The sequence below is a fragment of the Saimiri boliviensis genome, chromosome 14 (assembly GCF_048565385.1).
Source record: "Saimiri boliviensis isolate mSaiBol1 chromosome 14, mSaiBol1.pri, whole genome shotgun sequence".
In the NCBI taxonomy this organism is placed as follows: domain Eukaryota; kingdom Metazoa; phylum Chordata; class Mammalia; order Primates; family Cebidae; genus Saimiri; species Saimiri boliviensis.
The window spans coordinates 7,089,311-7,114,444 of record NC_133462.1 but is presented as its reverse complement, the minus strand read 5'-3'; the positions used below and the strand labels follow the sequence as shown (position 1 = coordinate 7,114,444).

Below are 25,134 nucleotides of genomic sequence, written 5' to 3'. Positions count from 1 at the left end.
GGATTACAAGCATGAGCTACCGTACCTGGCACAATTACTTTTTTTTTTTTTTTTGAGGAAAACTAAACAAAAATCCTTTCAAAACTGTCTTTCACATACCAGCCCACTGAATGTATGGAAACCCTTGTATATGTTTTCTCCCCTGAAATAAAGCTCTTACTCAAGTCCTTGCAGGAAAAACGAGGGATCGCTTCAGGCAGTGGTGACGGCCGATGTGACCCTGAGGTCCTGGTCTCTCCAGATTCCCACCTCACCTGCCAGCAGGAACAACGCTTGCTCCCCATCCAGCCCTCCCCGAAGGATCAAAACACACACGAGCAAGGAGCCATCTGTAGTTGTGAGTTTATTAAGGGAGTTCCTGTGCTTCTAGAATCAGCCCTTGCTGCCTGTGATCTTCTTGATCCAGTCCAGGTAGCGGCAGATGTTGGCATAGACCCCAGGTCTGTTGGGCCTCCCACAGGGGTCTGAGCCCCAGGAGGTGATGCCCTGGAGTGCACCGTCACACACCAGGGGGCCCCCAGAATCACCCTAGATGGGGAGAGTGAGAACAGGGTTGTATCTGACATGTCCACAAAGTCCCTTTTCCTGCTGCCCCAGCATTTTACCGGTTCTTTTTTTTTTTCTCTTTCTCTCTCTTTTGAGACGGAGTTTTGCTCTTGTTGCCCAGGCTGGAGAGCAATGGCGTGATCTCAGCTCACCACAACCTCTGCCTCCTGGGTTCAAGTGATTCTCCTGCCTCAGCCTCCCGAGTAGCCGGGATTACAGGTATGCACCACCACGCCTGGCTAATTTTGTATTTTTAGTAGAGATGGGGTTTCACTATGTTGGTCAGGCTGGTCTCAAACTCCCGACCTCAGGTGATCTGCCTGCCTTAGCCTCCCAAAGTGCTGGGATTACAGGTGTGAGCGACCACACTCAGCCATTTTACCAGTTCTTTAGGACGATTGGAACCCTGTGGCCAATGGGGGGTAACATCATTTTCCCCTGACACCAGTCAGGACAAGGCTTGGGGCTTCCATGTACAGACAGACATGGTGTCCAAGGACAATGGTCAAAACACTGATAAAAGAGGGGAAAGAATGAAATTTCGGCCAGGCACAGTGGCTCACACCTGGAATCCCAGCACTTTGGGAGGCCAAGGTGGCGGATCACTTGAAGTCAGGAGTTTGAGACCAGCCTGGCCAACATGGTGAAACCTCATCTAATAAAAATACAAAAATTAGTTGGGTGTGGTGGCAGGTGCCTAGAATCCCAGCTGCTCGGGAGGCTGAGGTGGGAGAATTGCTTGAGCCTGGGAGGCAGAGGCTACCGTGGGCGGAGATTGTGCCACTGCACTCCAGCCTGGGTGACAGAGTAAGACCATGTCTCAAAAAGAAAAAAAAAGGGTTCTCAAGGGTCCAATCCAGGGAGAAGACAGTAGGGATTACATGCAGAAGACTGAGCTGAAGTTTCCTCCATTTCTGCCGGTAGTGAAGGCATCATTGATTGCAGTTACCGGACATCAAGAGAAAGAATCAAGGTTCTTGTAGACACACACACACACACACACACACACACACCCACCCCATATCCCCAAGGTGCATGCGCGCACGCGCGTACACACACACACACACAGCATGTCCCCAAGGCACATACACACACACACACACACACACACACACACACACACACACAGCATATCCCCAAGGGACAGTGGCTGAACTCTTTGTGGAAGAGACCACTGTCTCTATGGAGCAATCCAGAGAGACTGGCTTTCAGGACAGTATCGCTGATGGAAACGACTCCATTCTTGGCCAGTGGGGAAGAGAGCATTGTCTTTAGGGACCAATCATTAGTGAAGGTGGTGGGGCTTCCAGGTAGGGGACAAAGCCAGGGCAGTGCTAGGAACAACGAAGATGCAGTTAGAAGAGAGAGTTATGTCTATGACAAATCCCAAGAGAAAGGGATGGGAGCTCACTGAGGAGGCACTCAAGTCAACGGCACCATTTCCCGCTGCCAAGTCGGAAGATAGCACTGTCTCCCAGGGAACCAGTCACAGGAGAAGGGAACCAGCCTTGCGATTCTAGCCAGTCTCAAAGAAAAGTGGCTGACCACCTGGCCAGTGGTAAAGTTGGCACAAATTCCACGATGTAATGCTTGGGGGCGAGAGCAGGGAACTCGCCTCACCTCTAGCCTCAACTCTCTCCTTCCTGGACATCTACCCCTCCCGCTATAGCCCCCAGCTCTGCATCCCATCCTGTAGGTAAGGGTTTGAAAGAAAACAGCAGCGACAATGTAATGTTCCTAATTCCTATGCTGTGTGACTTTCAGAGAGAGTTTGGCCTTCTCTGAACCTGGTTCCCACTCCGTAGGGATCAGGGCAGCTGCTCCAGGAACTGTCTTTGGGACTACTCCCCTTACACCTCCCCCCTCCAAGCCTTGAGCCTCTAGAGCAGGTGTCCCCAAACTGCGGCCCCCTGAGGCCATTTATCCGGCCCCCCCGCCGCACTTCAGGAAGGGGCACCTCTTTCCCTGGTGGTCAGTGAGAGGAGCACAGGATGTGGCGGCCCTCCAACGGTCTGAGGGACAGTGAACTGGCCCCCTGTGTAAAAAGTGTGGGGACGCCTGCTCTAGAGGGCCATGAGGGATGAGCGGGGAGGAGGATTTCAGAAATCACTCACCTGGCACGTGTCAGCCCCATTGTTATTGCCTGCACAGACCATGGCATCTGTGATCTGCCCTGGGTAGGCATCCTCACACTTCTTCTGGGGAAAGATGTTTACTTCTGCACAGTTGAGAGCGTCAGGAAAATTCTCTGAGGGGGAAGAGGTTGTAAGGTTCCCTAAGAGAGCAGCCCTTTGCCTCCATCCCTGTCTGGATCTAACCCCCTTCCTTTCTTTCCAGGATGTAACGGGGGAGTTTTCCAGCTGCGTGGGGGAGTTTTCTGACACTTTGCACAGGGCACATCACTTCTCACCACATTAAACGGAGCTGTGCCCTCTGCTATTGGGCTTTCGCCATCTGGAGAGGGGTCCTTGGATCTCACCTATTTTTTCTTGCCCGGAGCCATTTTCAAATCAAGGGGCTGGGGACTACTTGGCGGTGCCCCTTTATGACACCTCTGACCCTGTCTTTCCAGTCTTCCTGCCCTCAGACAACCAGGTCCTCAATCTGTGCTAAATCCTGCTCCTTCCAACTGTCACCTCCTCCTGGAAGCCTTCCCTGACCACTCTAATTTAAACATACCATCATTCCATTACTCCCTATCCTTTTACCCTGCACAATATTTCCTTACAGCACTTTACCTATTATTTTATTTTATGTGTATTTGTTTATTGTCTATTTCTCCCATCTAGCTTACAACTCCATAAGGACAAGGACTTTGTATAGTTTGCTCATGACTGTATATCCAGTGCCTGCAACAGCACCTGGGGCATACTAGGTGCTCAATAAACAGGAGTTGAATTAATGATTGAAGGTGGAATTGATCTTTTTATTAACCTCTTTTGAGGAATAGACTTGTTCAAAGCGTCTTTGAGGGGGAAAAGCTTCCATCTGGCACCTCTACATGCCTAAAGCTATACATTTAATCCTCACAACAGCACTTTGAAGGAGGGATGCATTCATTCATATCATCATTCATCCATCCAACAAATATTTATTGAGCACCTACTATGTACCAGGCACCATCCTGAGCACTAGGAACACATGATGAAGAAAACCGATGTAACCTGAATGCTCATGGAGCTCAAAATCTATTAAATGACGATTCCCATTTTGCAGATGAGGAAAGTGAGGCTCAGAGATGGAAAGGAATTTGCCCAATGCGAAGGGGCAGAGCCACGGTTTGAACTGATCTACCTGATCTGCAAGCAGGCGTGTTTCTACAGCAGCACACTGTCTCATCCAAAGCCTTTGGGGGCAGGAGGGAGACAGACAGGGACCTGAATGCTGGACTCTGCCGCTTCCTGGAGGAGCCCATTGACTCTCTGAGCTGAGTCCCCATTTTTTCTCTGTGAAGGAAGATGAGGAGCTGCCTGGATTCTGGAGTCCCAAAGGTACCCAGCTTCACTGGAGGGCCAGACTTTGGAGTCCAGAATCAAGAGGGAGCTGGGATTGCTGGGTCCTGGGAGAAGAAGTGCCTTGACCCCTGGGTCTGAGGAAAGAGGGGCCTAGGGCCCAGGTTTCCTGGGTTCGAGAGGGAGAAAAAGGCCAGGCATGGTGGCTCACACTTGTAATCCAAGGACTTTGGGAGGCCGAGGCGGGCAGATCACTTGAGGTCAGGAGTTCGAGACCAGCCTGGCCAACATAGTGAAACCCTGTCTCCACAAAAAATACAAAACTTAGCCGGGTATGGTGGCGGGTGCCTGTAATGCCAGCTACTTGGGAGGCTGAGGCACGAGGATCATTTGAACCTGGGAGGCGGAGGTTGCCATGAGCTGAGATTGTGCCACTGCACTGCAGCCTGGGCAACTGAGTGAAACTGTGTCCCCCAACTAAAAAAAAAAAAAAAGGAGGGAGGTAGAGAAGGTGCTTAGGAGCCTGTTTTACTGGGCCTCTGAGAAGTCCACATATCCCGAGTGTGTTAAGATTACATAACATGCTATACAAGGTCTCATAGGATAGTGCTCTCCGCCATAAAGGAGGGGCTTTTCTCGCCCTGCTTAACAATCTGCTAGTTGGCTCTCTTTCTCTCACCACTCCTGTTAGTAGTCAGGTCTTCAAGGTTTCTAATATGACTCCCGCTTGTGAATCTCAACATCATGATCACTTTCCCTTCTTTGTCTCCTTCTAGGGGGACCAAGCTTTGCCAATAGCTTGGGGTCCACTGGGCCGACCAGCTCCTCCTCTCCCTCCCATTAGTGGCCAAGCCCACTACCTTGGGGACTGGTGATAGTGCCCCAGCCTGAGATGGTGCACTTCTGGCCAGGTTGGATGCAGTGGTCTGCCAGGCCGATGGGCTTCACTTTGGAGCCCAGGGATGCCTGGCGACGCAGTTGCAGAAGCATCAGATCATGGTTGTGGTCGTCCACATCGCTGCTGTTGTAGCAGGGGTGCGGGATGGACTGAGCCACAGCTATTTCTTGCTCCGGCCCATCCTTTTTCTGTAGGCTATGGTCTCCCAGGCGTACTGTGTATTTCCTGTAATGGCGGGGACAGTTTGGGACCCAGGCAGGGGTATTGCCCCCAGCCCCCTCCTCCCTGAGACCCAGGAGTCCAGTCCTCAGCTCTCTCCTTCTTGAGTGGAAACCCAGTCCCCGCTTTCCTCTTGCCCCAGCCGACCTCTGTCCCCGTCATCCACTCACGGTTTTTTACAGTGGGCAGCCGTGAGGACCCAGTTGCGACCTATAAGGACACCGCCACAGAGCAGTTGCTCGCCCTGGAACAAGGCCGCCTGCCACGGCTGCGAATGGGGTTGGCACTCCTGACCTCCCAGCACCTTGTTCTCCTGTGCCCTGGAGTGCCCTGCAGCAGGAGGGAGAGGGTTGGATCGCCACCCTCTGGGGCAGTGCCAGGGCTGGGAAGGCCACTGAGGGCTCAAATGGACACACGGCAAGTTCTCCGCATACAACTTAGTGAGGGGAGCCCGGGTGTCCACACGCTGCCACGCAGGTACACTCATTTCAGCCCATGTGTATCGTACAAGAGGCACACACCCGAGCATGCCCGCACATGCTTCCCCATGAGTCTACATGCCCCCAAGCAAGCAGCCCCTCACCGGCTATGGGCATTCAATTTGCAGCATAACCGAACCTACTCCTACTCGCTGCCACCTGGTTCTCGCCTCCGTGCACCCTGAGGAAAGCCCACAGAGGCTTCTGCATCATGCCACACCCTTCACCTCCGTGCACACGCACCCACGTTCAGCACCACGGCATTCCCGCAGACTCCCCGGCGCCACGGCTGCCTTCAGACCCCTCCCCTCCGGAGGCCTCCGCAACCCTCCTCACCTGCCCAGCTTTTCCCCAGCAAGAGCAGGAACATCCACGTCAGGGCTGCACGAGGCGGGGGGCGTCCCATGGTGAGGTCTGGGAAAGGGAGAGGGCGGGGCCGGGAGACAGGAAGGAGGAGCCTGAAAGCCGCGTTCTGGATTTGGGGACTGGGGAGGGAGCTGAGCGCATCGGGACTGTTTCGGGCTTCTCTGGAGGAAGGGGAGGCTGGGGATTGGATTCCTACTTTCCAAGGGTGGAGGGAGTTCGGGTCCTGGATGTCTGTGTCTGAAGGGACAGGGAGCTGGGAGCTGGGAGTCCTAAATTTGCGAGAGGAGGAAGCTGGGGTCCAGACTGCTGGGTCTCGAGAGAGAAGGGCATCTTGAGTCTGGGGTCCTGGAACCCGGAAAAGGAGGGTCCGGGCCTGATGTCTGTATCTGAGTACCTCGGCACCTCACCTTCCAGAATCCAGGGGGCGGGGTCACCTACTGATTCGGACCCAGTGGAGGAGGCCCCAGTACTTCAGTTTTCTCTGCTTGGTACTCAGTCTGGAGCCTTTTAACTGGGACGCTCCGCCTCTAGCTCCTCCTCCTCCTGCACTGGAGCGGAGGGAGCTTCTGAGAACTGGAACGCTGGGTGTGAGTGACAAGGGGCGGAGGGGACTGAACGTGAAATCTTAGGGAGGAAGGGCTGGCATCTCAGACTCCTGAGGCTAAGGAGAGGAGGGAGCCGGTGCTAAGATTCTAAGATCTGAAACGTAAAGGGCTGGGGGCCAAGACTTTAGTTCTGAGAGGGGAGGAGGCTGGGGGCCTGGATTCCTGGGTCTGAGGGAGGAGAGGCTGGGGCCTGGACTCCTAAATCTAAGGGAGGAGGAGCTGGGACCTGGGCTTTTAGGTCTGAGGGAGGAGGGACTGGGGGCCTGGATTCCTGGGTGTGAAGGAGGAGGGGGCGGCGGGCTAAATTCTAAGTACTTGTAAAAGGAGAGGCTTGGAGCCTGACCTTTTGTGGGAGGAGGGGGCTGCTGCCAGTAACCCGGAACGGAAGAAAGGTAGGTCTTCTTGGGTCAGACACCTGAGGGTGGATCCGGCCCCGCCCGCTGCCCCCTGAGAGGTCCGGGATCTGGGAGGGCAGGTTTGGGAGGCACCGTGACCTGGTTTCCCCTTCGCCTGGAGGCGGCGGGACCAACCCAAGCAGAACCCAGGAGGCTTGCTGCAATAGGGCTGATGGAGAGAGACTTTAGGCAGGACTTACTAGGGATGAAGGGGGAGCTGGAACCCCACCCGTTGCCCTCCACTCAGCTCACAGCTCGGGCAGAAAGAAGGTGACGTTTCAAGTTTACTGTAAAATCATCTATTGGCTCTAAAGGTATCGAGACCCTCCCTCAATTTCCCCTCAGGTCCCCGCCAGGATTCAAACCCAGGACACGTGCGGCCGGGCCACGAGGGGCGGAGCCCGAGCTCCACGTGGGCGCAAGTACTGCGCCCCTGACATCACGGGGCGGGGCGGGGCCTCTGGCGAAGGAGGCGGGGCCACAAGGGGTGGAGTCCCGAGAGGAAGTCCCATTGGGCAGAGCTCCGAGGGGCGGAGTTATTTTGTGTCCGTGGTTCCTTGGGGCGGAGCCACAGGCTGCGCTGTTCCGAGAGAGAAGTGACAGTTGTCATGGTAGAACCGGGCTCTGAAGGGCGTGTGCCTGCTCCGTTCTGAGGGGGCGCGACTGTGTCTTGAGTTGACCTTGTGAGGAAGCGTAGCCTCAGGGGCGGGGTCTCAGTGTCCAGAGGGGAGTCTCAGGGCAGCTGGAGGTCAAGGGCGGGCACCGTTGAGGCTGGAACCCTTGGGGAACCCCCTACCCCGTGCCCTTCGGCCTCTCTTGGGTTTCCAAGGTGCCCCCGAGGCGCGAGGGGTCAGTTCTCCATGGTTTCTTGGATCCAGTCTAAGTAGTGGCATACGCTGGTGTAGACTGCGGGCTGCCGGGGTCTGGAGCAGGGCTCACCACCCCCGGACACCACACCTGCCAAGGTTCCATTGCAAACCAGGGGGCCCCCAGAGTCACCCTGTATGCGAAAGAAGGGCAGAGGAACTGTTAGGCCGCTCTGTTCATCACAGTTACACGGGCCACTTTCTCCTTCCCAAAAAGGCCCCAGCCCCTTCCTCCTCCAACACCCGAGAGTCCCCCATCTCCAGCCTCTCTTCCTTCAGAACCAGGAGTAAAAGCTCAGAGCCCTCACCTCCCCGCAGGACATAACCTCCTCCTGCCCCAGGTCTCAGACTCCAGACACCCAGCCCATTCCTCCTGTAGATCCAGATGTCTGCACCTCCAGACCTCTCATCTTTTACACTCAGGAGTCCTGTCCTCTCCCAGGAACCAGGTGTCCCAGGCTCCTCATTTTGACCCAGGAAGGCTGGGGGCCCATCCGTCTCCTCCCCGAAGACCTAGGAAACTTGGCAGGACAGCCTCATTTTCCCCAGAGTAAGGTCTCACCTGGCAGGAACCTCTGCCCCCCTCCCACAGGCCCGCACAGAGCATGCTGTCCGAGATGTGGCCAGGGTATGCCCAGTGACAGAGTTTGTTCTCCAGGATGCTGATGTTGGCACACTGCAGTGTGACTGGAAACAGCGCTGTTGGGAAGGAGACTGTCAAGGATCTGAAACTGTCCCTCAGCACCCCACCACCCTGAGTCCTCCCTGCAGCTTTTCCAAAGGACCCATGGAGCCACATTTAAGACCCTCAAAGACAAGAGACAGTGACAGTCACAGCATGCAGGAGAGACAAATGAGGAGGAGGAGGAAGGAAGAGGGACAAGAAGAGAGAGAGAGGCTGGCTGGATATGGTGGCTCATGCCTCTAATCCCAGCACTTTGGGAGGCTGAAGCCGGCAGATCACTTGAGGTCAGGAGTTCAAAACCAGCCCAGACAACACAGTGAAACCCCATCTTTAGGAAAAATATAAAAATTAGCCAGGCATGATGGCAGGAGCCTGTAATCCCAGCTACACAGGAGGCTGAGGCACAAGAATTGCCTGAACCCAGGAGGCGGAGGTTGCAGTGAGCTGTGACTGCATCACTGTACTCCAGCCTGGGGGACAGAGGGAGACTCCATCTCAAAAACAATAATAATAGTAAGAAGAAGAGAGGAAGAGTGTTCGATATAAAAAGAGTTTCTCTTCAAAGGATTAGCTTGCTCAGCGTCCTTGCTCTTTTGTTCCCTGCTTTCAAGGCCAGACTTCCTTACTCTCTGTATTTCCTGCCCTGGTAAACTCCCCACCAGTCCTTATCTATAGAGACCACATTCCACATCTGCTACCCATTCTATAGATTACCCCTCCTGTCGCAACGGCTCCTTCCCCCAAAACTGCACTCTCCACGGGTATAACCACATTCCTGCACTTTTCAAGTTAGCCAGCTGGGTTCAGCTTAGATCGTGTGGTCTAACTCCAGCCAACAGAGATAGGACACAGTAGCAGGGACGACCTGCATTAGAAATAAAAACTCCTTTGTTCCTTTGTCCAGTGTGCTCTCGCCATTGCTCCATCGCGAGCAGCACCCTTTCTGCAGAAAGTAAATTTGCCTTGCTGAGAGATCCTTTGTCTCAGTGCTGATTCTTCTTTGTGGCACCGAGCATTTGTTCCCAGCAAAGAGAAACAGAAAGAGGCATGCAGAGATCCAAGAGGCAAGAGGAGATGCATCTGTAATTCACACAGAGAAATAAGAGAAATAGAGGCCATGAAGGGAGGTGGAGACCTCCAAAGGGGAAAGAGATTCTCCGAAGAGGCAATAAAGAAATAGAGACAGACCCAGAGATCTCAAGGGGTGGAAGGAAGGCAGTGAGATAAAGGGGAAGAGATTTACAGGAAGATGGTCACAGAGACATAGAGATGCCAGATACAGTGTGGATAGTAGATGTGTCAGTGTAGATGTGGAGATGGATGTATAATACGTATGTGCCTCTATATAAGACATGGGTACAGATTCAGACACATCAAGGGCCATGATAAACAGACATCAGGGATGGGGACTTTGCAGGGAGCCACTGGGGTCCATTGGAATGGACCAGAGAACTTATCTTGGCTGAAGGGAGCAGCTTTCATTGACTCAGCCCAGTGCTTGCTATTTTGGGAATGTGAGTTCTTCAAACTTTTTCAAGTGAATCCAGAAACGTGGCTTTTGTATAAACCCTTCCAGGTTTTAGATATTGGCAGCAACAAATTCAGACTGCTTTTTCAATCCGCTGACCCATTGGGTCAGTGATCCATGACTCTGAGAGATATGGCCTTATTTCCATTCTAAGATGAATGTATTTTCACACTTAAACACCTCTGGGCCGGGCACAGTGGATCACACCTGTTAATTCCAGCACTTTGGGAGGCCAGGAGTTCAAGAACAGACTGGACAACATAGCAAGACCTCATCTCTGCTAAAAATTAAAAAAAAATTAGCCAGTGTTGGGTGTGGTGGCACATGCCTGTAGTCTCAGCTACTTGGGAGGTTGAAGTGAGAGGATTGCTTGAGCCCAGGAGTTTAAAGCTGCAGTGAGCCAGGATCACACCATTGCACTTCAGCCTGGGCAACAAAGCAAGACCCTGTCTCAGAAACAAACAAAAACTCTGAAATTAGAACGTGTCTTCCAGAAAAATGATGTTACATCATCAATGGGATCTTTCTTCTTATTATTAGCAGTTCATAAAATAATGGTACGTCTGAAAAATTCAAGCATCTTAGATTTGATGAAATATATCGATTGGCAGATAGACTTACAGAGAGAGAGAGAGAGAGAGAGAGAGAGAGAGAGAGAGGAGAGAAAGGCAGAAGATAGAGATGAAAAGGCAGAGACAGAGGGGTGAGGGAGCCCGATGCCGGCATGAGGTTTCAGAGAGAGTTCTGGGCCAGGTCATACCCTTGGGGCTGGTCACGGCCCCCCAGCCTGAGATGAGACACTGCATGCCTGGGGAGACACAGGTCTGGCTGAGGTTGAGGGGCTGCACAGCCGGACTTAGACGCGCCTGCCTGGGCAGACGGATCAGCATGATATCATCGTTGTGGTCATTGGCGCTGAGGTCCTTGTTGAAGCCAGGGTGGGGGAAGAAGTCCGTGACGCGGAACAGCTGCTCCGGACCCTCCCATTTCCAGAGGTGGTGCTCTCCAAGGCGGACCCACAGATACCTGCTGGACAGGCCTCCCAGGTCAAGCCGGGGGCAAGGGAAGGGTCCTTTCAGCCTCAGCCCTCCGTTCCTGTCCATCAGGGTGCTGTGTGACCCTTTGCAAACCACACACACTCTCTGGGACCCCATCATCTATGTCTGGCCCAGGGTGCTGTGATTTTAAGCAAGGCACACACCTCCTCTGGCTCCCTGCTCCCCACTCTGATGTTTTGTGTGCCTCCGTCTTTGTAGCTCTCCCCACAAAGCACCCCCTCCTAGTTCCAGACTGAGTGAGCCATCTTCCTCCCTACTCCCCTGGAGCCTTGGTGGTGACTTGGGTCCCCAGGAACGGTGTAGGCACCGGGGGGGCCCCACCTACCACACAATAGCCCCACCCCTGCCCCCGCAGGTCTGGTGGCTTCCGCGGGAGTGGCTCTGTATGTCTAAGTGGTGTGCGTGTGTATGTGTGCATGGGTATGAAAGGGGATGGGATATGGAAAATCCCCAAATTGGGGGTCATCTATGGCCTCAGCTTTTCCTGACTCTCATATCCTTCACCCTTCAATGCACGTCTTTCTGATGTCTAACCTTAAGCCCTCACCACAGTTCTAGCCCACTTGTTCCACTTCTGGTCCATGCCTTAGACAGCTGGGATCCTTTCGGGGTCAACAAAAGTTCATTCCCAGCCTCTGCCCTCTGACATTAGGCAGCAGGCTAACAACTGCGAATTCAGGGTTGGGGAACCAGAGACATCTGTCTCTGTCTCTCTCTGTTATTCTTGCTGTCTTGGCTCTGGATCTGGATAGTCCTCACCCCCACCTCCCCTCATCCCCCTACCCTTCCCCTGCCTTTGACTCTTTTCCACCTTCATATCTCTGCATTTCTCCTGCTTGACTTTCAGCTAAAATCTAAACATTGTTCTCCCAGCCTGATGCACAGGCCTAAGTTAAAGGCGGTCCCATCACGAAGCAATGCATGATGGGAAATTCCCTCACAGCATCTCGTATCAGCATCAGTGCTTTATTCCTGGAGGGAAGAAAATTGGAACAGTATGGATGGCACCTTTCAGAGGCAATGGAGAGAGGATGCCTGCATCAGGTAGATTCCAGGATACTATTAGAGTGCCCAGAATCTAAGATTCTAGAATTCTCAGATTCTGACACTCTATTATCCATGATTCTAGAATCCAAAGTTCAAGTTTTAGAGTTTTTATGAATCCAAGATTCTAACATTCCGGATTCCTCTGGATCAAAAAACTCCAGGATTTTAACATTATCTGAATTAAATCTAAGGCTTGAACCTAGAATTTTAATATTCTGGGACAAAAAGACCAGAATTTCATCATTCTGTAAATCTGTAAATCTGTAACTTAAGAAATTTAAGAGTCTGGGATTCAAACAGTTTAAGACTCCAGAATTCTCTAAATCTCAATATTCTAGGATACTGTGAATTAAAGATTCTAGGACTGTGAGTTTCCATTTTCAATGAACCTAGAAAGCTCTGAATCTAAGATTCTAGGATCACACTAGCCAATATCTCTATTGAACACTTGAAATGTGGCTATATGTATAAAATACAGGACAGACCTCAAAGGCTTACTACCAAAAGTAAAGTATCATTCATACTTATTTAAAATCGGATTACATGTTGAAATAATTTTTTTAGTATGTCAGGTTAAATCTATTACAATTAATTGTACTCATTTCTTAGTTTTTAAATGTGTCCACCAGAAATTTAAACTTACGCACGTGGCTAGTGTCATAATTACTCTGGGCAGTGCTGATCCAGACTGCTAAGATTCTAATAGTCTCCGAATCTATGATTCTATAATTTGCTGAGGCTATCACAGAATTTCATAAATTCAAGATTTTAGGATTCTGTGGTTCTGGATTTCTCTGAGTCAGTCTAGGATTTGAAGAACCTAAGTTTTGAATCTTAGACTCCTCAAATGAGATATTGTCAGACTCTAGAATTTTAGGATTTGGGAGGCAACCCTTCGTAATTCTAAGAGTTGAACTTTTGGTATCAGACATGGAGGCTCCGCACTTGCTGCCTACAGCACCCCTCACCCTTCCCTGACCCCCAGCCTCCCCCCGCAGCATGGCCAGCCCGGGTCACTCACGGCTTGTGGCAGTGGGCAGCTGTGAGCAGCCAGCGGTCACTGATGAGGGTGGCCCCACAGAAGAGCCGGGTGAGGTGGAAGAGGCCAGCCTGCCAAGGCTGGGAGTTGGGGCGACATTCCTCAGCCCCGATGGCCCGGGTGTCTGCCCAGCCATGCCCTGGGGGTGGGGACAAGGGACAAAGGGGTCAGTGAAGAGTAGGCTGGGAGAGCAGGGAGAGGATGCCGAGAAGCCTGGACGGCAGGAGCAGAAGCCTGGGGCAGAAGGGAAGAGCAAGCTGACCGTAGTACAGCCATGGAGGGGAAGCCAGCCCGGGAGCCTCACCTGCCAGCAGAGAGAGCAGAAAACAGAGGAGTCCCAGCTTCATGACCCCTGGGCACCTGGATCCTGGAGCGTGCACCTGGCACCCAGTGCTTCTTTATGGTAAGCCATGACATCTCCTTCCTCCTCCATGGGGCGGCCCCTGTGATTAATCGAGGTTGAGAAATGTCCCTGGGGGAGGGGAAAGCCCTGGGGCTGTGACAGGGGCCTTGGGAGAGAAGCTAAGTGCAGGGGGACCCCCTTTTGGGAGGAACCGGCGGCCAGAGCTTGACTGAATGGAGGAGGACGGCTGGGTGTGTGGAGAGGTTGTGGGCACCTCTTCTGGGGTCTTCAGAGTGGGAATCCCCATTCCTCATCACCGTGGGCTACAAGATGCAGAATCATTCGTGTCCTGGAAAACAGGGAAGATCCTTGAGGCCTGAGGTCCTGGGGTGGAGCAGGTTGGTTTTGGGTGAAGCAGTGGTGTGGTGTGCAGAGACCAACCTGCCAGGGCGGGCTGGAGGGGTGTGTAGCGGGACTGCCCAGAAAGCAGGCTAGGGGTGGGAGACAGAGTCAGGCACAAGAGCGAAAGATACAAAGAAAGGTAGAGACACAGAAGGACCCCAGGTAAGAGGAGGATCTGGAGGAGGCGAGAGAGAGAACAAGAGAAAGACAGGGAAGCCCAGGTGGAGAGAGGCAGGCATTGCAGGCAGCTGCATAGGTCTACACACCTCACAGAACCTCCCCTGCCCTGGGGATTTGGGCCTCTTCCCACAAGGACCAGGCCATCTCCTAGAATGTTGAGGAATCTGGTTCCAGCTGGATTAACTCACTCTTGTCATAACCTGCCCCCTTCCCCACAGCTCCACCACCCAAGGACCCAAGTGCCCAACCTGCCAGGAAGCAAGTGCCCTATGCTCTCTCTCTCTCTCTCTCTTTTTGTTTTGTTTTGTTTTTTTCTTTTTTCTTTTCTTTCTTTCTTTTTTTTTTTTTTGAGACGGAGTTTCGCTCTTGTTACCCAGGCTGGAGTGCAATGGCGCGATCTCGGCTCACCGCAACCTCCGCCTCCTGGGTTCAGGCAATTCTCCTGCCTCAGCGTCCTGAGTAGCTGGGATTACAGGCACGCGCCACCATGCCCAGCTAATTTTTTTGTATTTTTAGTCGAGACGGGGTTTCACCATGTTGACCAGGATGGTCTCGATCTCTCGACCTCGTGATCCACCCGCCTCGGCCTCCCAAAGTGCTGAGATTACAGGCTTGAGCCACCGCGCCCGGTTATGCTCTCTCTTCATACATCCCGATCTTTGCCAAATCCTGAGAACATTTGCTATATATTTTTTTTCATCCATCTCCCTGTCTCCACACCCATTGTCCTTTCCATCACCCCATCCTCCCTGCCCCTCTCCTCATCATTCCCTCTCAGCAGGTGAACAGCCTCTGGAGGGCTGGGCCCAGGTCTGACTCATCTCTGTCCCAGCATCACCCAATTACAGGCAGAACTGGGCTTGCAGAAATCCTCAGGAGATGTTCATTGAATGAGTGAATGTCTTTCTCCATATCCTTCTTTCCCTGGTGAACTCCTATTCATCCCTCAACACCCAACCTCAATGCTCCCTCCTCCAAGAAATCTCTGATATCTTCAGGCAGAGTCCATCTTTGCCTCTGCTGGGAACGCATAATCCCTTTTTCCACTTTCTCCTGCCCACAGGCCTGGTTACGAAGCTGGGTCTGGGCTCCCCTTGAATGTTCTTTCACTATGGTGCCACGGTTTGGAGCATGGACTCTGGAACTGAACCACCTGTGTGCAAATCTCAATGACTAGGTGTGATTAGCCATGAGGTGTGTGACTTTGGGCAAGTCACCAGACCTCTCTCAGTTGCTCCATCTTTTTTTTTGTTTTTTTCCAAGATGGAATCTTGCTCTGTCGCTCAGGCTGGACTGTGGTGGTGCAATCTCGGCTCGCTGCACCCTCCGCTTCCTGGCTTCAAGCAATTCTACCTCAGCCTCCCAAGTAGCTGGGATTACCGGCATGCGTCACCATGCCCAGCTCATTTCTGCATTTTTAGTAGAGGTGGGGTTTCACCATATTAGCCAGGCTGGTCTTGAACTCCTGACCTCAGGAGATCAGCCCTCCTCAGCCTCCCAAAGTGCTGGGATACAGGCGTGAGCCACCGTGCCGGACCTGTCTCATCTGTTAAGTAGCAATAACAATCCGGGTTGTGGGGGAATTATGCAAATTTACACACATGAAGGACAACAGTGTCTGGCACATGGTAAGCATTCGATGTCTACCCATCGCCTGCAGAAACCTGCAGGGGCTTTCACCGCAGATATACCCCCTGCCTGCCATTGTCTCCCTCCTTTTCCAGACAGGGAGGCCTTTGAGACCGGGGTCTGCGTATCCGCTCTGTGCTAAGTGCCACACTAACTGCCTTTAAAAGCATTTTTAACCAGGCGTGGTGGCCTACGCCTGTTAACAGCAGCACTTTGGGGTGCCAAGGTGGGTAGTTCACTTGAGGTCGGGAGTTCAAGACCAGCCTGGCCAACATGGGGAAACCCTGTCTCTGCTAAAAATATAAAAAATTAGCCGGGCGTGGTGGCGGGCACCTATAATCCCAGCTGCTTCGGAGGCTGAGGCAGGAAAATTGCTTGAACCCACAAGGCAGAGGTTGCAGTGAGCCTAGATCGTGCCACTGCACTCCAGCCTAGCCTAGAGTGAGACTGTCTCAAATTTTTAAAAAAGGAGCATTTTAATAGCTACCTTTATCGACTATGTTCTCAGTGCCTGGTGTTAGGTAAACTTTGCATGTATATTATCTCATTTAAATTTTTTTGTTTGTTTTTTGTTTGTTTGTTTTTGGACACAGGGTCTCTGTTGCCAAGGCTAGAGTGCAGTGGCATGATCATAGCTCACTGCAGCCTCAACTTCCTGGACTCAAGTGATCCTCCTGCCTCAGCCTCCTGAGTACCCGGGGATACAAAGGTGTGCACCACTATGCTGGGGTATTTTTTTTTTTTTTTTTTGAGACGGAGTTTCACTCTTGTTACCCAGGCTGGAGTGCAATGGCACGATCTCGGCTCACCGCAACCTCCGCCTCCTGGGTTCAGGCAATTCTTCTGCCTCAGCCTCCTGAGTAGCTGGGATTACAGGCACGTGCCACCATGCCCAGCTAATTTTTTGTATTTTTAGTAGAGACGGGGTTTCACCATGTTGACCAGGATGGTCTCGATCTCTTGACCTTGTGATCCACCCGCCTCGGCCTCCCAAAGTGCTGGGATTACAAGCTTGAGCCACCGCGCCCGGCATTTTTTTTTTTTTTTTTTTTTTTTTTTAGTAGAGACCAGATCTCACTATGTTGCCCATAGGCTGATCTTAGACTCTTGAGTTTAAGCAATCCACCTGCCCCCCCTCCCAAAGTGCTGGGATTACAGGTGTGAGCCACTGCACTTGGCCTATCTCATTTAATTTTCACAGGAGTCTCCATTTCACAGAGTGAAAACTGGGGAAGAGAGAGCATTCAAGTAATCTGTTGAAAATCTTACAGCAAAGTGATTGAAAAGCATTTCCTTCTCTACCTGGTGAACTCCTACTTATCCTTTAAACCCCTGCACAGATGTCCCCTCATGTGAGAAGCCTCCCCTGACTCCTTCGGGAAGAGCCTGTGGATCTGGCATCGTGCACCCCAAACCTTCTTCTGTTACAACACTGATCTATTTATGTGTTCGTGCAGCAACAGGAGTGGTTTCTGTGTGCCAGACACTAATACAGAAGTAAACAGAGCATTGGGACTGGGTGACTAAAAGTGGACCCCTTTAGCCTGGGCAATTCAGGAAGGCCTCCTGGAGGAGGTGACTTTTGAATGGAGACCTGAATGACAGGAAGGTAAGGCTAGCCTGTCTCCCCAGCCTAACTGGCAGCTCCTTGAGGGTAGTGCCTGGTCTGATTCATCTTTGAGGCCTGGCATAAGACGTGGCTGGATACACATTGTAGAGTGACGAAAGGGATGGATGAGTTGCCTTTAAAAATGAATTGAGTTTTCAAGTTTCCACTGACCTCACTTCTGATCCTTGGATGACAAACACAGCTGATATGCCTGACTGACATTTCCTGGGTGTGCTAATGGGGGCAGAAGGGGAAAGAGGCCACAGAAGAGAGCTGTGTACACCAACCTGGTACACCAACCTCCTGTAAGCTTTGCAGGGGCAGGGACCTTGTGATCACCCCTACATATGTCCCCAGCACCCAGCGCTGGGCCTGGCATGTAATAGATGCTCCATAAATCGATGTCTGAAAGGACAAACCAGAAAAAAGAGTGCTTCGTGGGAAATGTGTGTTGTGTCTATATTCAGCTAGCTTATGTTACTGCTTCAAAGTTCAGGATAAGCTAAGACACTCGAATTTTTTTTTTTTTTTTTTTTTTTTTTTTTTTTTTTTTGATAAGGAGTTTTGCTCTTTCGTCCAGGCTGGAGTGCAGTGGCATGATCTCGGGTCACTGCAATCTTTGCCTCCTGGGTTCAAGTGATTCTCCTGCCTCAGCCTCCTGAGTAGCTGGGATTATAGGCACGCACCAGCATGCCCAGCTAACTTTTGTATTTTTAGTAGAGACAGAGTTTTGCTCTTTTGGCCAGGCTGGCCTCGAACTCCTGATCTCAGGTAATCTGCCTGCCTCGGCCTCCCAAAGTGCTGGGATTACAGGCGTGAGCACTGCGCCTGGCCAACACTCAAAATTCCATTAGCTTTACCTGGATTCTGTGAATAAACTCCCCTCCCTTCCCCCAGTTGCGGGGAGAGACAATTCCTCCCTGCAAGTTTTCAGGACAAAAATCTCACAGCCAATTAATAGCAGACAAACCAAAGGTGTCCCCCTAAATGTCAGAGGGGGGTTCTTGGCACAAACTTCGCAGTTGCGGTGGCAAGAGTTCCCCACTCTTCACCACCCCCTCGGCCCTCTGGTCTTAGAGGCTGGGATGGAAGCAAGGTGAGCTCCCTTGAGTTCCAGCGGCCCCAGGAAGGCAGAGAAGGTGCTGTGTGACTCAGAGCCAGCCTAGCTCCTGCCAAGACCAGAGGAACTGGAGTTGGGTGGGACCGGAAGTGGGAAACAGTGGGAGATGAGAAGGAAGAGGTTAAAAAGTGGTTCCTGGCACTTGGTACTCGGGTGGGAAAATTATTCTTCCCTCAACCCTAAAGGATGGGGTTGGAGGGTTGGGATTGGGGGCTACCCCTGTGCACTTAACGCCCTGGACAAAGAGTCACACACGCTCTCACCGGGATATGGTCAGATCATGACAACAGGTAACCTTTAGTCAGAGCTCACCACCCACTGTGTTAAGCCTCACATGAGAATCACCGTGAAGATGTACATACGCATGTTATATCATAGTCTCCTCACAACATGTCGAAGAGGTAGGCACATCATTGTTCCCATTTTGCCGATGAGGAAACCGAGGCTCAGAGAGGGCACTTGACTTGCCCAAGGTCACACAGCAGGGAGAGGCAGAGGAAGCCACGTTGGGCGACCCCAGTAACTGTTCTCAGAGACTGGGCCATGACCAGCTTCCTTGCTTCTCTCGAATAAACCTTTGCCACCTTTTTCTGCACTTCAACTTCAGTGCAGGCAGAGAACGGGGGTGGGCGGGGGGGAATCAAGCGAGAAGAGAGGTGTGGACGGCGGCGGAGGTTTGAGCAGTGCAGGCAGGGGGAGAGTTCAGCTGACTGGGGAGGAAGAGGATGGACGACGGAGTCGGGGCATCTGGATCAGTTGGAGCGGATGACTTTATTGATCCAAGGCGTGTATTTGCAGATCTGGGTGTAGACAGCCGGATGCTGGGCGGAGCCGCAGGGGTAAACGCCCCACGAGAGGACACCTTGGAGGGTCTCGTCGCAGACCAGGGGGCCTCCCGAGTCACTCTGGCGGTGGCAGAAGGGAGAGATCAAATAAAGACGCCGCCACCGCCACGAGAGCTGCCACTTTGGGATCTGGGGCAGTGGTGGGGAAGGAAGGGGCTGGTTGGGAGAAAGTTGAGGTTGGGGTGGCGTTGGAATTAGGGATGTCTGAGGCTGGTGGGAGGAACGGAGGGGGACTTCGGGTTATGGAGGCTGGGCTGGGGGTGGGAATGGAGACGCGGCGAGACTGTGGTTGGGATTGTAGCTCCGGGAAGGTGGGGAGATGGAGATGGGCTTGGAGATGGGAATGGGGAGGCGTTAGGAAAGGCTAGAGATGGGATTGGGGATCGGGATGCGGAGCGGGTAGGACTGGAGAAGAGTTGGGGCCAAGGATGGGTGTGGGAATGGAGTTGGGGAGCAGGGACAGGGTCTGCTGTTTTCCCATAACCTCCCCGTGCTCCCTCCCAGGAGTCAGAGCTGCTCCCTGTTCAGACCCTACCTGGCAAGGGTCCTGGCCCTGGTCCAGTCCTGCACATATCATGTTACTGGTGACCACGCCGGGGTAGAAGACCTCACACTCTCTAGGGCTCAGGACAGTGACTCTGGAGCAGCTCAAGCCCTTGTTGTACTTCACTAAAGGGAGAATACGCCAGTCACCCCTGGCTCCAGCCCCCAGTCCTTGGGGAGCCAGGAGTCCAGATACAAGACTGTTTCTATCCCAGCCCCCAGCCCCGCCTCCTTCAGACTCAAAATTCAGGCCCCAGCCCCTCCCCACTTCGGCCCAGGAGTCCGGGTCCCCAGCCCCTCCTCCCTCAGACCCAAGGGTTCAGGCCCTCCTCCCTCGGACTCACACACCCAGGCATCCAGGCCCTCAGCCCCTGCTCCGTGAGACCCAGGAGTCCAGGTCCCACCCCATCCTTCCTCAGACCCAGGCGTTCAGGCCGCTAGCCCCCTCCTCCTGAGATCTCTTGCCTCTCCTGGCGGCTGTGGTGGCCCAACCAGCGATCTGGCACTGGTCTCCGGGCTGGGCACAGCGGTAGGGAAGCTGCAGGGCCCGGATTCGGGGTCCTGGTACTACGGGCCTGGCCAGCTTCAGCAACATGAGGTCGTGCTCATCCGATCGCCTTGGCAGGATGGGGCCTGAGTCCTGGCGGTACTTGGGATGGACGACCGAGCGAGTGGTCCGGCGGAGCTGCTCGCCCTGAAGCAGCAGCAGGTGGTCGTCCCCAACTCGAGCCCACAGTGGCCTGGGGGAAGGAAGAGCCATGTGAAGGCAAACGATTCACAGGGACTGGGAAGGCGGGCATGGGCAGTGGGGTGAGGGTTGGGCTCCTGGACGTGGGCAGGAGGAATCACGTGTTTGAGCTCCGAGGATCTGCAGGATTTTGAGAAGGGTCGGGAGCCTGGACTCCTAGGTAAGTCTACTCCACGTTTTTCCTTTCCTTTCCATTTTCTTTTTTCAGACAGAGTGTCAGTCATCACACAGGCTGAAGTGCAACGACGCAGTCCCGGCTCACTGCAACCTCTGCCTCCCTGGTTCAAGCGATTCTCCTGCCTCAGCCTCTCGAAGTCGCTGGGCTTACAGGCGCCCGCCACCACGCACAGCTAAGTTTGTTGTATTTATAGTTGAGACCGGGTTTCGCCATGTTGGCCAGGCTGGTCTTGAACTCCTGACCTCAGGTGATCCACCTGCCTCGGCCTCACGAAGTGCTGGGATTACAGGAGTGAGCCACTGCGCCCGGCTCTCCACATTTCCTCTGTGATAATACCCAACTCTTCCTCCTTCAGTGGGGACTCACGAAGTGAACCTTTTCCTTTCGTTCTAGATTCCTGACCACATCGGACCCTGACTTCTCTCTGTTGGATGCCACCACCTGCTCCTGCAACTCAAGGAGGATCAGCGGGACAGGAGTGACCGGCCCAGAACGGCCGAGAAGGACCACACCGCCCCCTGGCGGCCACAGCGCAAAGCCCGTGTCCCCTCTGCGGGAAGGACACGAGGGGCCGCGCCTCCAGCCGTGGGAGTTCCGCGCGCCCCGGCCCTGCCCGCTCCTCCCCGGAGGCCGCCTCCACAGCCCCCCGTGGCGTCCTCGGGGATCTCCTACTTGCTCCCGCAGTGCGCGGCCGTAAGCACCCAACTCTGGTCCACCAGGACGCCCGCGCAGTGGAACGCGAGGCCGTTGAAGAGCGAGACCTGCCAGGGCTGGGAGCCGCGCGCGCATGGGGCGCCGTAGGCTTCGGGGTCCAAGCGCGTGTCGTTTTGGGGGAGCAGCACGGCCTCCGCGGCTGGAGAGAGAAGATGAGATCAGAGCCTGGAGGGCAGGGGCTGGGATCGGAGCTGGGCTGTGGGGCTGGACTGGGTTTCCCACGAGGCGCGCAGCCAGAACGGGAAGCTGGTAGGGAACAGTTGGGGGTTTCGCGTGCACCGACGGGAACGGGAGGAGAAGCGCGTGAAAGTGGAAGGAAGCTGGGAAGGGTGGCGAGGAGTAATGAGACAGGATAGGGTGGGTCTGGAGGGCAGGGGCTGAACGCAGCGCGCCAGGAGAGCTGGCTAGAACGCAGCCCGTCCGCAGAGGGGCGGAGACGGAACGCGGAGGGGAGGTCAGGGAGCGGGGATAGAACTCGGGGTGCCGGGAGGAGAAGGGGTGGGAATAACAAAACGGGATTGAACATCGGGGATAAGGGTGGGGTGCAGTGGTTTACGCCTGTAATCTCGGTACTTTGAGAAGCCGCGGCGGTTGGATTGCTTTAGCCCGGGAGTTCAAGACCAGCCTAGACGACATAGCAAACCCAGTGTCTACAAACACACACACGCACACACTAGCCGGTCGCGAAGACCAGCCCCGGCAACATAGCAAACCCAGTGTCTACACACACACACACACACACACACTCACACTAGCCGGTCGCGAAGGCGTGCGCGTGCAGTCACAGCTGCCTGATAGGCTGAGGTGGGAGGATCGCTTGAGCCCAGGAGGTGGAAGTTGCAGTGAGCTGAGACTGGGCCACTGCACTCCAGCCTGGGCGACAGAGTAGACCCTGTCTCATTAAAAAAAAAAAAAAAAGCCGGGTGTGGTGGTGCATGCCTGTGGTCCCAGCTACTCCGGAGGCTGAGGATAGCTTGAGCCCAGGAGGTCGAGGCTGCAGTGAGCTCTGATTGGGCCACTCTACTCCAGCCTTGGCGACAGAGCACGACCCTCTCTCAAAAAAAAAAAAAAAAAAAAAAAAAAAAAAAAAAAAAAAAGGAAAGGAAAGAAAAAAGAAAGAAAGAAAAAGAGAGAAAGGGAGGGAGCAGGCAAAAAGCGGTAAGGCGAGACTTCGGATAGAACAGGTCGGTGTGTAAGGGAGGGGCCGAGAAGGAGGAGGAGAAAGAACGCGGCGAGGAGTCCACGGAAAAGCGAGGATCCGGGTGGCCGAAATCGGACGGGGTCTGAGTGGGGCAGGACCCCCAGGGGCCGAGCCAGAAGAAGGGCCCAGCTGACTTGGGGGCGGCCCCTGCCCGGAGCGCTGAGTGGGTGCTGGGGTCCCGGGGCAGGAGAGGCGCGCGGGGCTTGGTGACCGGAGCGCACTCTCCTCCCGCCCGCGCCTCTCGCCGCCCCCTGGCCCCCGCCTCACCCCAGAACTGCGTCAGCAGCAGCGGCAGCAGCTTCGCCAGCGTCCTGGCGCCAGAGGCGGCGGAGAGGTGGAGGAGCCGGGGTCTCATGGCCAAGATCTGCTGGGGTGTGTGTGTTGGGGGTTAGGTTAAAACAGATACTCCGTTAGAGACCCCCCCCCCACCTCACCGTGCCCATGCGCCCAGCCTGAGCCACCCCAGCCCGCGAGCACCCTTTTGCCCAGCAGGGGCGGGCAGACGGGAGATTCTCGGACTGGAACGGCCGTAATGAGCGCAATTACCATAATGATGCCCCTCGCTGCACCTTCCTGCCCTCCCTGTGCCGGAGGGGAGCGCTCTCCGCGCCCCGGCTTCCCCGGCTGCAGCCACGCCGCGCCCAGGGTTTCCTCCTCCTCCACGCGCGGGGTAGGGATCCGAGGCTCTGAGCCAGTGAGAGCCTCTTTCTCAACCTCTCAGCGGGGGGACTTCCGCGTCCCGCAGATAGAGAAACGGAGGGGGTCCCCACCCATCCTCTCGCAATCCACCCCCACCCGGGTGGGGTGCAGGCCGCTTCACCTGGGAGTCGCCGATAGGAAGGAGGGAGGGAACCCCGGCGTGCCTCTGCCCTGCCCGTGGTCCGCTGCAGGTGTCCTCTGTCCAGGGACCCCTGGCCGGACCTTCCCTTTTAACCCCGAGGAGTCCGGAAGCTTCTCCACCCTCCCCCACCCCTCCCCGAGGCTCCCTCCCTCCCTTTCCCTCTGTCTAATTATACGGTGGGTGAGGCTGGCACTCCTGGGTCCCAGATTCCTGCTCTGGGAGGCGCCCTGGAATACAGGCTTCTCCCGGTGCCTGAAACACACCCCCTTTCATCCCTTTTGGAGCTGGCTTCCGTGGGGATTCCCCAAGTCCCCGTTCCAAGACGGCTTCCCGGGTGCGGGAGAGGGTTCCACGTCCCCAGGGAGGCTGGGGGTGGTGGGATGAGAGGCGACTGAAAAAGAGGAAACCAACGGGAAGTGCATACCTAGGGTGACAAAGTCAGAAGCCAGACTTCGGAAGAGGAAGGAGGGAGGCCCAGAGATAAAGCAGATTGAGTAGGAGGGACAGAGACTGGCTTGGAAAGGGAGATTGTGACAAAGCAAGGCTAAAGGAGCTGGCGCGGGGGGTGGGGGGGGCACGGAGGCTAAGACACACAGAGACAGGGAAAGAGGGAAACCCACGTCTGCTCTGTGGCCCTGAGCGAGCTCTGTGTGTCCCAGTGACTAGCCCGTGTGCATGTTAGGGCTGTGGCTCTGTCTCATGTCCATGTGTGGCCACCTCACACCCTCCCTGCCATCTGCACGCCACCAGGTGACACACACGGCCCTGAATCACAGGAGGTCAAAGCTTCAAGGGGCAGCAGCATCGCCTCGGCCAACTCCCTCATCTCAGGTGAGGAATGGGAGGTTCAGAGAGGGCAGTGACTCACAGGAGGTCACACAGCAAGTCCACTTAACAACCAGAAGGCCCTGGTTCCACTCTGGGCTCCTGTTCCTCCTGCCAGCCCCTCTCCTTCAAGGTGAGAGACCGTGCCAGGAGATCCTGAACTGGCTGGGTGCTGTGGCTCATGCTTGTAATCCCAGCACTTTGGGAGTCATGAGGTCAGGAGTTCGAGACCAGCCTGGCCAACATAGTGAAACCCTGTCTCTACTAAAAACACAACAGTTACTCAGGCATGGTGGCGCAGGCCTATAATTGCAGCTACTAGGGAGGCTGAGGCAGGAAAATTGCTTGAACCTGGGAGGCAGAAGTTGCAGTGAGCTGAGATCGCACCACGGCACTCCGGTCTCAGTGAAAGAGCAAGACTCCGTCTCAAAAAAAAAAAAAGAGACAGAGAAGGTCCTGAGTTCTGGCTTTTCTGCTGGACATTCTCTTCATAGGTTATGTGACTCTGTGCTGGCCATCTGAACTTTCTGAGGTGTTGTTTTATATGCGCTAGCTAATCCTGCCACCGCCAGTCACACGTGGCTGTCCAGTCTTGGATATGTCACAAGATGGAGGAGTTACATTTCTGTCTTTACATATATATATATATATATATATATACACATACACACATATATATACACATATATATACACATATACACACATATATATACACACATATATATATACACATATATATATACATATATATATATATATATATACATATAT

The 25,134-nt window shown here is 53.9% G+C and overlaps 3 protein-coding genes across 7 annotated transcripts; all 3 read right to left on the bottom strand.

Annotated features, from left to right (window-relative positions):
- Positions 1-324: 324 nt before the first annotated feature.
- KLK8 (kallikrein related peptidase 8) lies at positions 325-6,474 on the bottom strand. Of its 2 annotated transcripts, XM_003940415.4 has the most exons (6): positions 6,368-6,473; positions 5,931-6,008; positions 5,286-5,445; positions 4,859-5,121; positions 2,661-2,794; positions 325-528 (listed from the first exon to the last, which is right to left on the bottom strand). In XM_003940415.4, exons 2-6 carry the CDS (start codon positions 5,998-6,000, stop codon positions 373-375), a joined length of 783 nt encoding a protein of 260 aa, XP_003940464.1. In that variant the 5' UTR covers positions 6,001-6,008; positions 6,368-6,473; the 3' UTR covers positions 325-372. The 2 variants fall into 2 exon arrangements, with proteins under 2 accessions (XP_003940464.1, XP_010349434.1); XM_010351132.3 differs by lacking the exons at positions 4,859-5,121; positions 5,286-5,445 and having other exon boundaries at positions 6,368-6,474.
- Positions 6,475-7,235: 761 nt separating this feature from the next.
- On the bottom strand, positions 7,236-13,616 carry KLK9 (kallikrein related peptidase 9). Its single transcript, XM_074385537.1, has 5 exons — positions 13,544-13,616; positions 13,166-13,322; positions 10,800-11,065; positions 8,389-8,525; positions 7,236-7,960 (listed from the first exon to the last, which is right to left on the bottom strand). The coding sequence occupies exons 1-5, from the start codon at positions 13,614-13,616 to the stop codon at positions 7,811-7,813; spliced, it is 783 nt and encodes a 260-aa protein (XP_074241638.1). The 3' UTR covers positions 7,236-7,810.
- A 5,519-nt stretch (positions 13,617-19,135) lies between these two features.
- On the bottom strand, positions 19,136-23,659 carry KLK10 (kallikrein related peptidase 10). 4 transcript variants are annotated; one of them, XM_010351135.3, is made up of 6 exons: positions 23,516-23,659; positions 22,963-23,062; positions 21,453-21,633; positions 20,320-20,594; positions 19,847-19,980; positions 19,136-19,371 (listed from the first exon to the last, which is right to left on the bottom strand). In XM_010351135.3, the coding sequence occupies exons 2-6, from the start codon at positions 23,048-23,050 to the stop codon at positions 19,219-19,221; spliced, it is 831 nt and encodes a 276-aa protein (XP_010349437.2). In that variant the 5' UTR covers positions 23,051-23,062; positions 23,516-23,659; the 3' UTR covers positions 19,136-19,218. The 4 variants fall into 4 exon arrangements, with proteins under 4 accessions (XP_010349437.2, XP_003940466.2, XP_010349435.2 ...); XM_003940417.4 differs by having other exon boundaries at positions 22,963-23,059; XM_010351133.3 differs by lacking the exon at positions 23,516-23,659 and adding an exon at positions 23,242-23,441.
- Between the last annotated feature and the right edge of the window lie 1,475 nt (positions 23,660-25,134).

Coding starts and splice junctions, on each gene's coding strand:
- KLK9 (XM_074385537.1), bottom strand. CDS start 13,616: ATGGAGGAGGAAGGAGATGTCATGGCTTACCATAAAGAAGCACTGGGT. Junction 11,066..13,165: donor GCTGCCCACTGCCACAAGCC/GTGAGTGACCCG, acceptor CCTGTCCAGCAG/GTATCTGTGGGTCCGCCTTG. Junction 8,526..10,799: donor GGCCGTGACCAGCCCCAAGG/GTATGACCTGGC, acceptor CCTTCCCAACAG/CGCTGTTTCCAGTCACACTG.
- KLK10 (XM_010351133.3), bottom strand. Junction 21,634..22,962: donor GCTGCTGACGCAGTTCTGGG/GTGAGGCGGGGG, acceptor TTCTCTCTCCAG/CCGCGGAGGCCGTGCTGCTC. Junction 19,981..20,319: donor CACCACAGCCGCCAGGAGAG/GCAAGAGATCTC, acceptor TTCTCCCTTTAG/TGAAGTACAACAAGGGCTTG.
- KLK8 (XM_003940415.4), bottom strand. CDS start 6,000: ATGGGACGCCCCCCGCCTCGTGCAGCCCTGACGTGGATGTTCCTGCTC. Junction 5,122..5,285: donor GCTGCCCACTGTAAAAAACC/GTGAGTGGATGA, acceptor CCGCCATTACAG/GAAATACACAGTACGCCTGG. Junction 529..2,660: donor ATGGGGCTGACACGTGCCAG/GTGAGTGATTTC, acceptor CTCCCCATCTAG/GGTGATTCTGGGGGCCCCCT.